Source organism: Alligator sinensis, unplaced genomic scaffold, assembly GCF_000455745.1.
Source record: "Alligator sinensis unplaced genomic scaffold, ASM45574v1 scaffold428_1, whole genome shotgun sequence".
NCBI lineage: Eukaryota > Metazoa > Chordata > Crocodylia > Alligatoridae > Alligator > Alligator sinensis.
Genome location: NW_005841919.1, coordinates 1,920,652 through 1,932,475, shown reverse-complemented (window position 1 = coordinate 1,932,475; position 11,824 = coordinate 1,920,652). Strand labels below are relative to the sequence as shown.

Here is an 11,824-nt window from a genome sequence, read left to right as displayed (position 1 = left end):
CTCTTCCTCTCTTCCTTGTAGTTGGTCCGTCTGAAACTTAGCAGCTGAGAGGAAACTGAAAATTGGGAAGGAATGCTTTTCCCTTTATTCCCTTGGTGCAGGAAGGGTCTGGAACACCTACTATAGATGCTGCTGAAATAAGAAATCTCTGGTCAGAGACTTGGGAGTGCAAGAATGTGTGTATAGACAACACATCTCAAAGAACACCTTTTATCTTCTTTTAACTGGGGTTCCTCTGTTTTGTACATTACTTCAAAGTTTCCTTATGTTATAGTTTGGCCAACCTGATGTGCTGGTGAAGTGTCGAATTCCTTACAGAGACGCATAATGTTAGCTGTATATGTTGGATGGGAGGATGTTAGAGGTCATGCTTTACTGGACAGGAGAGCGGAGGTGATGAGTGGAGGAAAGGAAGGAGTGCAGAGAAATTATTCTGGTATGCAGTAGCGTGTACTGTAGTTTGATGGAAGGTGGTGTAGGATAAGGGGATCTCCATTAATAAAGAACGGGGACCAGACTCAGGAGTTTAAGGCGGTGGTCTGAGAGGAAAATCTACAAGGAGTCAGATTTCAGTGTTGGAACACTGATTGCAATGAGTCACTGAGAGAGCCTGAGAGCTGCCTTTGTTCCACTTGTGTCTGAACGTTGTAGGAGACAGCAGACTCCAATTTTTATTAATATTTTCTTTTCATAAGGACAAATTCATGATCACTGAACATTTTTTCCAATTCAGGTCTTTCGGCAATGTTTAAAAAGATGCACTCATGGTAAGAACTTTTACTTTTCTTTTTTTGCATGTCTGCACTGATAATTTTAGTCTCATCTCTCTCAATCTCTCTCTCTCTGCCCCCCCCCCCCTTTTCATTTCTCTCTTTTTATTCTTTCTTTCTTTTTCCCCCTTCTTTCTGGCAAATCTGCTCCAGGAATTACTGGTGGTCCTGGAATTTGCTACTAGTGCTCTTGAGTTCATCGCTCCCTGTTGTTTTATCAGCTCAGGTCATAGAAGGTAAGAAACTCCAAATCAATTCTTACATTGAGGGCAAGGGTTTATTTTGAAATAGACATTCCTAATGTGGAAAGTTTCCATTCATTTCAAGTTTTGAATGTCTCAGCTGGCTGCAATTTCTCTTTGGGAGGTTGGTGCAAGTGAAGAGTCGTAACTGCTGTTCATTCTGGAAAGGGGCTAAAATAAATAGGTTGGTCCCCAAATGTAAGAGATTTCATGATGCAGCTCTCTCAGTATAATTGCAGATAGCAACAGGCAAATTTTGTTTGCTGTTTAGAGGCTACAAAACATACTTGGATATGCAAATACATGGAAAGGTATTAGGAATCCATTAGGATGGATTTTGATTTGTATGACTGGAGTTATCAAGGGTTCGCTAGGTGTGTATGATCTCCAAGCTCTAATGTGATTTTTTCCCTGGGTGTATAGGAATTTTGCTCCAGAAACTCCTCAGCAGGTTGGACTCTCTCTCAATTTATTGTTATGCTGGCATAACAAAACAATACCCCAGCCCTGCACCTTTGCATTTCTCATGATGAAAAATCTCTTTTTGTATGCATATAAAATGTGCTTGTGAAACACAGCTAAAACTTTCAGATTGTACTAATAATAAAGTCTAGCAGTATACTGCATTGATTTAAGTGTTTACATACTACTACATGCCAATAAGCACTGAAATGTTTGATTTGTAAAGTGGACAATAGTATACCTTAAACAAAGTTTACTTCTTTCTTTTAAACAGAATCCCAATTATATAAACTTCACTTAGATATTAGGTGACAGAATCATCAGAAAAGTACTACAGTCAGTAATTTATCCAGCATACAGAAACTTGGGTATTCCTCAAAACTCTTTTTTTCAGCTGAAGCATGCCATCCATTTTTGGCAATGTCACAGCCAAAATTCCAGTCAGTTATGTCTTTCATTTCCCTAAAAGGGAGATACCACATGGCAACAGATGTTAATTGTGAAATATTTACATATTGATCACATATTAGGTGTTACATGTAGTTTATTAATTCAGAAACAAGGAAAAATTATGAGAAATAGAGCAATGTGGCATGAATTCCATTTTTATTTATATATGCTGCATGTTAAATATGCTGTTAGGATCAAACTTAAAGTATGAGGTGAAGATTTATTTCTTATGCAATGCTAAATACAATAAAAATAATTATAAAGCTTAAATTGGACTTGATAGCCAGATGAAGGTATCTGGTACATAAAAGCGTATAAATAGAAACTCGTAAATGATTATAGCTATGAGTTAAAGAGTGATAATACTCAAAATGCTTTATGCTTTCGCAACAGCTAGATATACTCATAAATCTGCCAACAAATCAAAACAAGAAATGATTTAAAAGGTGCACAGTCCTGCATACTACTGGGAGTGTCTACACATGTATTTATGCATGCCTAACGCACATTAAGGTAACACTAAGTCGCATTAGCGTAGTGTCCATCCATTGACCCCTCCCCCCCATTAATGCGTATTAACCTATCTGCATGTGTGCTAATGCAGCTTAGCTATTCACGCATAAATTTGATATCTGCTTTATGCAGGTATCAAATTTAGACTCGAATAGCCTAAAATTACCAGTTTTAAAGTGCATTAAGGGTGTGTGCATATAGACGCATGCCCTTAATTCACCTTAAATTGGGCTAATGTGTATTACATGTGCATGTCTTGACACGCCCACTAGGTACATGTACCTGACATCGTTGTGAGTTCAGCATCCTCAGCATTTTACAGAATCAAACCTATAAATCAATGCTTCCAGGTGTTTCACTGTTTGGTAGACATTACATTCAAATCTCAAATGTGTTTGTATAAAAGAATGTGCTGATACATAAGACTAGTTCAGCTGACTGGAAAATCTTCTTCCATTAAGTTTTGAGATGATGTAGTTCTGTTATCCTGATAAATATATATCTTTCCCTGTATGATTTGTTTGCTTACTTCTGAAACGACACTAAAATGCTGTCATTTTTTTCAGCTTTCCAACTAGCTGAAAGGTCTTTTAGCATCTCTCAGCTATATGGTTGGTTCAAATAAAGACATTTAAATAAGACTTTCTTCTCACATATTCCCTGAACCATTGAGGCTACTGCTCTATGATCTTACTACAACATCCTTGTGGTCAATCAACCCAAGAACTACCCTAGCCTAGATTTTATCTTCTTTAATTATTCTATTCTATAAACATCAAGAAACTGTAAGTTGTTTGTGGGTGCATCTACACATTCAGTTAGCACGTAGCAATAAACTCTGGCACAGTATGCAGTAGAGCAGGGGTTCTCAATCCCCAGGCTGTGGCCCGGTGCTGGGCCACAGCAGGACAGCTGCTGGTCTGCAGCACGGTCGGCTGCTGGACCGGAAGTGGCCACGGACCGGCAAACCACGGTCCCACAGAGCCAGACAGAGAGGCCGCGGCTCCTTCTACAGGGCCCACGGCAGTGCAGGGTTTGGCCCACCCCCTGCCTGGGGGTGGGCGTATCCTCACCTGTCTTTCAGCCAGAAATTCCAGCTGCAGTTGGCTGTGACTGCTGGGCCATGATTTGCTGGGCCACAGCCACTTCCAGGCTGCAGTTTGCTGAGCTGTGGCATAAAATGTTGGGAACCCCTGCACTAGAGTTTATTGCTCCTAGGCACAGTGTTTACATGTATGCCCAGGAGTACAGCACATTGAGGCAGGGCAGAGCAGCTCTGGCCGGCAGTGGGTCTGGGGGGACAGCCTGCCAGCCTGAAGCTGCACCACCCTAGTTCAACATGCTGCAGGAGGCCTGGCTGGAGCACAAGGGTGCTACAGTGTGAAGCTAGCTAGTAGGCACCCTCATTTGCCAGCCAGCCCTAGCCACCATCTACATGTGCATTTCAGTGCACTAAATAAATGTGCTGTAGGATAGTACTTGTCCTGGACAGCACTATCCTACAGTGCAGGTAATTAGTTCCCTATGTCCTAATAGGGTTGCATGTGTAGATGGTGATGCTTTACTTCAGAGCTAATTAGGCAACTCTGCAGTAAAGCGCATGTGTAGATGCACCTAGTTTCTGACTATTGAACCTTTGTTCTGATGTCCAGTAGTCTGCTTTAGGGGTGCAATGGTTATACAGAAATACTTTTCTTCTTGTGACTTGTTACTTACTATGCCAACTGTTTTTCTGCCAACTTAAAAGGGGCACTGAAAGGTTAAGTACTGTAGCCATGCACAGTATGGTACTTTGAATTTAGTTTAAGCTCAGAGAAGGAAATTAAACAATGCTTATTGCAAATAAGAATTTAATTACAAGCGATACACTACATAAACACTTTAATCTCAGATCTTTAGCAACTGTAAATTCAGAAAGCTTTATCAAAAGTAATGGGTTCATGCCATGAAAGTGAAGTTCTAATACTCCTCTGCTGCAAAAGCTTGCCAATAATATTTATTAATGTCTTGATCTTACAAAATCCTAGAGGACAGAGGTAGAAGAGAGCTGCTTTGTCTTCTAGTTCAGTTCCGTTGTTCCATATTGTACAGTATATTGGTGGTAGCAACAGTAGTAGTGCAGCACCTAGGAACCTTGCAATGTATTTGTGTGGCGTGTGAGGTTTGTTTGGTAATATCATATTTTCTTGCATACAACATTCACCTTTTTCCTCCAAAATTCAGCTGATGGAAATTGGAGTGCACATTAGATTCAAGGGAATACAGTAACACCACTGCTGCTTAAGCCTCTGCCAGGAGAAAAACATGAGGAAAAGTAAAACTGTAGGCAGGGCTCCCTAACTGCTGGCTATGGATAATTTCTCTTTCTCCGCTGGCAGAGGCTTTTAAGGTAAGATATCTTTTTTTCCTGGATTATGCCTTTCAAAAACAAGGCATGTATTTGATTCAAGGACGTGTTGTATGCAAGAAAATATGGTATCTTCTAATGATGGCTACAACACTCCAACCTCACTATATGGTGCATGGTAAAATCATGCCCACTTTAACCAATCGAGTGCCCAAACTGGATGCAATTTAGCCAAATTCTTGTGTTTCTCTGTACATACCTATTAACAGCAGGGAGACCAAGCACAGTGTTGTGCAACCAAAACAGCCCTAAAGCAGGTAACTAACTGTAGCTCAGTAGCTAGCTTATACAGAGAAGACACATTGTATGTAGCCTTCTGCCAGGTTACACTGTAAACACCTACTTAACTTGTTATCTGTCCACTCTTACCCCCAAGTCTCCTTAAGGATTGTTGCTTCCCAGGCTTCTTCTGTTCACTGAATAGCTAGATTTCGCCTTCAGCTGCTGCTTGACCTCTCTTCTCTCACTACAAGGAAGCAGTGGCTTCAATCCAGAGTCAGACCATATACTGAATACTTTATTGAGAAGCTATTATGTTATAGCATATTTCTTAGTAGGAATTTGCACACACTTCTTATATGCATATATTGTCCTCTGTGGCAGGGGTTGCCAACCGGGGGTATGTGTATCCCTTGGTGGGGGGGTACTTAGACCAGTCCTAGGGGGTATGCGCAGGTGGGCAGGGACAGAGCACTGCCACCTCCCAGGAGCAGGGCCAGGGTGGGGCTAGGGCAGCGGCGCCCCTCTGCAGGGCAGGGAAGCTCGCATGTGACAATGGCTGCTGCCATGCAGCAGCCTGGTGAGCTTCCTCACCCCGCAGAGAGGCACTGCTGCCCTCACCCTGCCCTGGCCCTGCTTCTGGGAGGCAGTCGTGCTTCGTCCCCACCTGCCCGTGCGCCATCCTCACCTCCCCACTCAGCATCCGGCTGTTCACCACCCTCCCCACTCCCCCTGCTCAGCATCTGGCTGCCGGGGGTACTTAGACTAAAAAAATGTTTGGAAATCCATGCTCTATGGATTACTCTATATGAAGTAATTCTACCACAGGAGAGAAAGGAAGGCAAAGTGAGGAAGTAGAAAAATCAATGGCCCATCTGTTACAGCTTGCAAACCTCTGGATACAGTGACTTGGAACCCAGTTCAGTGGGGCTACATGGGAAGTGTGGTTGGCCAAGTCAGACAGTTTGGAAGCAGTTGGTAGTGTTGCTTGAAAGCCAGACAGAAGTGTCTTCTGGGGGCATCTGCACTGAAGAGGATAAATACATCAACCTTGGGGCATTTGCCCCATCCTGACTTCCTGGACCCAAGGTAGAAACACTGAACTTGAAGTACTAGTTACCTTCTCCCTCTTGCATGATCAACGTAAGTCACAGCCTCTGATCTTGGGGACTGTAAAGATGTGTGTGGTCTGTACTACCTCCTTATGCCCTTGAAGTTCTGTGTCACTCCATAGAGGGGAAACAGGTGCAGTGAAGGAAGGGTTGTCAGAGGAGGAAGCAAGTTGCATGCATAAAGGGTGGAGTGGTGAGTGTCAGTCTGCAGTCTGCCAGGCTGAGACAGAATCATAGAAAATTAGGGTTGGAAGGGACCTCAGGAGGTCATCTAGTTCTAGTCCAACCCCCTGTACAAACAGGACCAGCCCCAACTAGATCATCACAGCCAAAGCTTTGTCTAGCTGGGCTGTGAAAACCTCCAAGGATGGAGATTCCACAACCACTCTGGATAACCTGTTCCAGTGTTTTAATACCCTCCTAGTGAGAAAATTCTTCCTAATATCTAACCTAAACTTCCCTTTCTGCAACTTGAGACCATTGCTCCTTGTTCTGTTATCTGCCACCACTGAGAACAGTCTACCTCCATCCTCTTTCAAACCCCTTTCAGGTAGTTAAAGGCTGCTGTTAAATCTCCTCCCAGTCTCCTCTTCTCTAGACTAGTCTCCTCTCAACCCCCTACATTTGCCATCACCCACCCACTACTCTCAACTCAGAAATGTACAGATATCATATCAGTTATATAATAAAAAAAAAAAATCCATGTATATAAAATCTCATTACTTTGGGGGGGGCAGGGAAAGGGAGGGGAGGGGATGATTCACACGGTTTGTCATCACGATCATCATGGGGTTGCCTACTGGGAGACTGGCACAAGCCTAGGCAGGTGCAAGTGACAGGGTTTTGGAGTGACTATACCCAAGTGGGCTGGGAGGGAGGACTTAGCATGAGGCTCCTGGTGGGGGATGGGTGGCAGGGGGTGGGGACTGTGGAGACAGGTTTACTTGTGCCTCCTGTTGTAATTCATTAGGAAAGACATTACTGGGGGTCGATTAGTATTTGCCTCCCCCTGCTGGAATCCATGTGGAATTACACATGAGACTTAACTTGTTCAAAAGCCTGTGGTATGCAAACACAAACTCGACACAGCAAAATAACCTGGGTTAAAAATTAAGGCGTGGTAAATTAATGAGGATCAAACGCTGTGGCATGTATATATACCCAATAAGCCCAGTTACCTCAGTCTTTCCTCATAAGTCATGTTCCCCAGCCCCCTCACCATTTGTGTCACCCTCTGTTGGATTCTCTCCAATTTTTCCACATTCTTTCTGTAGTGGGGGGCCTAAACTGAGCACAGTACTCCAGATGTGGCCTCACCAGTGCTGAATAGAGGGGAATAATTACTTCCCTTGACCTACTGGCACCATACCTACCGATGCAACACAGTATACAGCTAGCCTTCTTGGCAATAAAGGCTCACTGCTTAATAATAGCTTATTGCTCACTATAACCCTCAGGTCCTTTCCTGCAGAGCTGTTGCTCAGCCAGTCAGCTCCCAGCTTGTACTTGTGCATGGGATTGTTCCGTCCTAAGTGCAGGACTTTGCACTTGTCCTTGCTGAACCTCATGAGATTACTTTTGGCCCAATCCTCCAATTTGTCTAGGTCACTCTGAATCCTAGCCCTACCCTCCAGTGTATCTACTACTTCCCCCAACTTGGTGTCATCTGCAAACTTATTGAGGGTGCACTCTATGCCATCTTCCAGGTCGCTGATGATGACATTGAACAAAATAGGCCCCAGGACTACCCCTTGGGGCACTCCACTTGATACCAGCTGCCAACTAGACATCAAATCATCATTTAGTACTCTCAGACCCTGATGCTCCAGTCAGTTTTCTATGTACCTTACAGTCCATTCATCCAGCCCATACTTCCTTATCTTGCCTGCAAGAATGTTGTGGGAGACTATATCAAAAGCCTTGCTAAAGCCAAAGTACAACACATCCACCAGTCTCCCCACATCCGCAGAGCCAGGCATCTCATCATAGAAGGCAATCGGGTTGGTCAGCCCTGACTTGCCCCTTGTGAATCCATGCTGATAGTTCCTTATCAGCATTTTCTCCTCCAAGTGCTTAGAAATGAATTCCTTGAGGATCTGCTTCAAGATTTTTCCAAGGATTGAGGTGAGGCTGACTGGTCTATAGTTCTCTGGATCCCCCTTTTTCCCTTTTTTCAATATGGGCACCATGTTTGCCCTGCTCCAGTCATCCGGGACCTCTCCTGATTCCCATGAGTTTTCAGAGATGCTGGACAATGGCTCTGCAATCACATCAGCCAACTCCTTCAGTACCCTCGGGTGCATCCCATCCAGCCGCAAGGACTTGTACATGTTCACCTTTTCTAGGTAATTCCCCAACCTGTTTTTTCACCACTGAGGGCTGCTCACTTCCCCCCCAAACTGTGCTGCCCAGTGAAGTAGTCTGGGAGCTGACCTTGCCTGTGAAGACTGAGGCACAAAAGGCATTGAGCACTTCAGCCTTTTCTGCATCCTCTGTCACACGGTTGCCTCTTCCCTTCAGTAAGGGACCCACACTTTCCCTGATCCTCCTCTTGCTACCGACATGCTTATAGAAACCCTTCTCTCATGGGTGGGGTCCTCCAGGAGGGCTGTGATCTCCTTAAGGCCCCTTCCTCCGTGCCAAGTCGGCCCAAGGGCACCCTCTAATTCTCGCTCGACACGTCTTTGCTGTTTAGATAAGTTTGGGAGGCTGCCTTACGTCTTCTTGGACACGGTTCGTTGCGACTTCTGTCCCCATGGACTCCCGGGCCCCTTGTGGGTCTTGTCCAGCAAATGGGTGCTTTGGGGCACCCTAGCCTTATGGGCTATGCGTAGCTCCAACCACCCCTTATACCACACCCCAAGCCTCACAGCTGGAATGGACGTTGTTCTGTCCAGGTCTACAATCTCTTTTGGCGCTTGGGCCCTCCGTGGCCCTGTCTCTTTCCGCCCTCTCTCTCGAGCCTTCTCCACAATGCTGCCCCTCTTCAGTTTTGCTGCCCTCCTCTGGGGCCTTCCCTATCGCGCTGCCCTCTCACAGGGCCTTCCCTATCGTGCTGCCCTCTCTCGGGGCTCCTCTGTAAAGCCATCCTCTTCTCTCAGGGGCTTCTCTGCAGTGCTGCCCTCTCTGGGGCCTCCTTAGTAATACTGTCCCCTTCTCCAGGGTTCACCACAATGCTACGCACTCCCTGGGGGCCCACCGCATTGCTACCCCCTTCTCCGGGGCCCACCGCATTGCTGCCCCCTTCTCCGGGGCCCACCCTGGGCCTTCTCGGTAATGCCGCCCCTTTCCTGGGGCTCTCCGTGGCCACACTGGGCCTTCTCAGGAATGCTGCCCCTCTCCTGGGGCTGGGGTCTATGCACCCCGTACACCACGCCCTTACTGGCGCTGGGGTCCCCATGCTACTGTGGGTCCCCTATGAGGCCTCCTCCAACCCCTAATACCTCACCCAAACCACCGGTGTAATAAATAGCAACATAAACTCAAGCCTCTTGGCTACAACTTAAACATAAGCCGCCCGGCTATAACAACATTGCTCAAACGTCACAGAGCTGCCATCCTTTACTCAGGTTACACTGTACCTGCAGTCAGGCTTCTTCTTGCATCCTGGTTTAGGGCGCTCCTGCCTCTCTGGCTGCTGGCAGGGAACTACCTCTGGCCTCAGCTCCTGGGCTTTATAAGAGCCAGGCCCTGCCCCTTACAGTCAGCTGACTTCCTGGTTTATCTCATAGCTAAGCTTTTGGCTGTCAAATCATATTAAATTAACATTTAATATAACATTAAATTAAATTAACATTTAATATGTGGCATTGGTTACTATACGTAAGTGCAAGGTGCTCAGCATATTCCATAGCTGTGTTCCATTATCCAAATTTGGAGGCAGATTTGGAATAGTAAACTAATGCTGAGTCAGGCAGGGTAAAATGCAAGCGAGTGGAACTTCTCTGAGACTGATGTTGCTCTGGTAACCTAATGGAGTTGCATTACAACTGTATTGTATCAGAATATCTAAGTACATCTAAGTGATGTGCAGAATTTAACAACCAAAGAGGCATTGCATAGTTCATACTACCTTTAAAAAATAAAAGGCTTATTTAAATACTTCTAGGGAAAGGGAGTTGCTGCTAATTAGATGCACTATGTAGTTTCCCATTTATCTTAGGTTTAAATCCTTTTTCTTCTTTTTAAAACAAATTAAAGTTTTCCCATCAACATCTGGATTTTATTAGTAGCAAAGCTATGCAGTGTTTGCCTGCTCCAAATAATAAGCTCAACAAGTTCACAGAAAGTAAATATTTGTCTTTTTCCTTGGATCTCTGTATACAGAATGGCTATCATTAGGTTGTTGACATAAACTTTGCATTACTGAACCCTAGGTTGTAATGAAAAAAATCCTAATGATTGACGTCCATTGCCTATTGGTCACCTTAGTGTGATTCCTATATGTAAGCAGATTATGTTTTTGTTCATAATGTGCCAATGCAGTTGCCATAAAAAAGAATGCTCTTAAACAGTAATTACATATGCACCAAAACCTTGCTGTTCACATCTGTGCTCATGTAAATGGTGATAGGAATGGCCTGTTACCTCCGATTCCTTTTCAAGAAAGAAAGGCTGACTTCCATAAATTTGGCTGCAAAGAGCATAGTGTTTCATGCAGATAGTGTAGATGCCCTAATTCATGTTCCTGTTCTAAAATGAACATTTGGACATTGTCAAGTTGTACTGCCATCAAAATTAAACAAACCACTGCCTATCTTTAAAATATGTCTGCAGGGTGTTACCAGCTGTGTGAGTTGTTAATGTAAAGTGGAGCCTGATTTCATAGCTGTTAAAATGCTTTTCTAAACAGCACAGAGCCAATTTATGTTAGAAAATTGATTTGAGTAATCTGTACAAATAATTGGGGTGTCCAATAACACCTGTGGAACAAATTTACTAAATGGAGATTGTTCTGTTATTTGCTTTTCTAAATCAATTAGTGTACGTGGTGCTGTGTAGTAATTCTTCAGGACAATAAACTGAATGTTTCCTAAATTACTCAGCTGGGCAGCAGAAAGTTCTTTCTTGAGGCCTCTTGAGGGAAAACAAATAAGAAAGTTTGAATGAGTGTATAATATCATAATAGCTGCCTTCATCTGCATTCAGCTCCACAGCTACCAGGCAGGCATAAGTTGAATATAGAAAGTCACATCAGGTTTCTGAGCTAAACTAAGATCTTATGTTAGTACACATGCTGCTGAAATGAGTTGTGCTGTATTTGCTCTGCCAGAATAGCCTGAAATATCCATTGCAACCCCTTGGCTCACCTGCAGGTCCTGCAACACAAGGAATATCATTTAAGCAACAGTAGTAACAAGCATGTTGTCATGAATGTCATCATGGGCGACTGGTGCCTCCTGAGTCAGGGGGGGGCACATGCCCCCTCAGCGACCAGTCAGTGACCCAGGGGGTGGGGGGGTCTGCTGCAGCCAATTGTGCTGACCTGGAGCCCACTCCCTGGCCGGCACTCACGGGGGGGCACCGGCACTCAGGGGATGCCTAAGTAAGGAGTGCTGGCTGTCAGAGGGTGCCCCAGTGCTCTCAGGGGATGCACATGCATCCCCATGCACACCCTATGCATAGCCACTGAAGGTCATGCTACTGCCT

The 11,824-nt window shown here is 44.7% G+C and overlaps 1 protein-coding gene across 4 annotated transcripts in view; it reads left to right on the top strand.

Annotated features, from left to right (window-relative positions):
• The window catches only part of COL15A1 (collagen type XV alpha 1 chain), a 337,165-nt gene that overhangs the window by 39,495 nt on the left and 285,846 nt on the right, over positions 1-11,824 (top strand). For 2 of the 4 annotated variants that reach the window (XM_025198313.1, XM_025198311.1), the window contains exons 1-2: positions 509-767; positions 924-1,006. In XM_025198313.1, the coding sequence (XP_025054098.1) occupies positions 745-767; positions 924-1,006 (106 nt within the window). In that variant the 5' untranslated portion in view covers positions 509-744. Of the gene's footprint in view, positions 1-409; positions 437-508; positions 768-923; positions 1,007-11,824 lie in introns of those variants that run through there. The other 2 variants (XM_025198310.1, XM_006018966.2) reach the window with 2 other exon arrangements.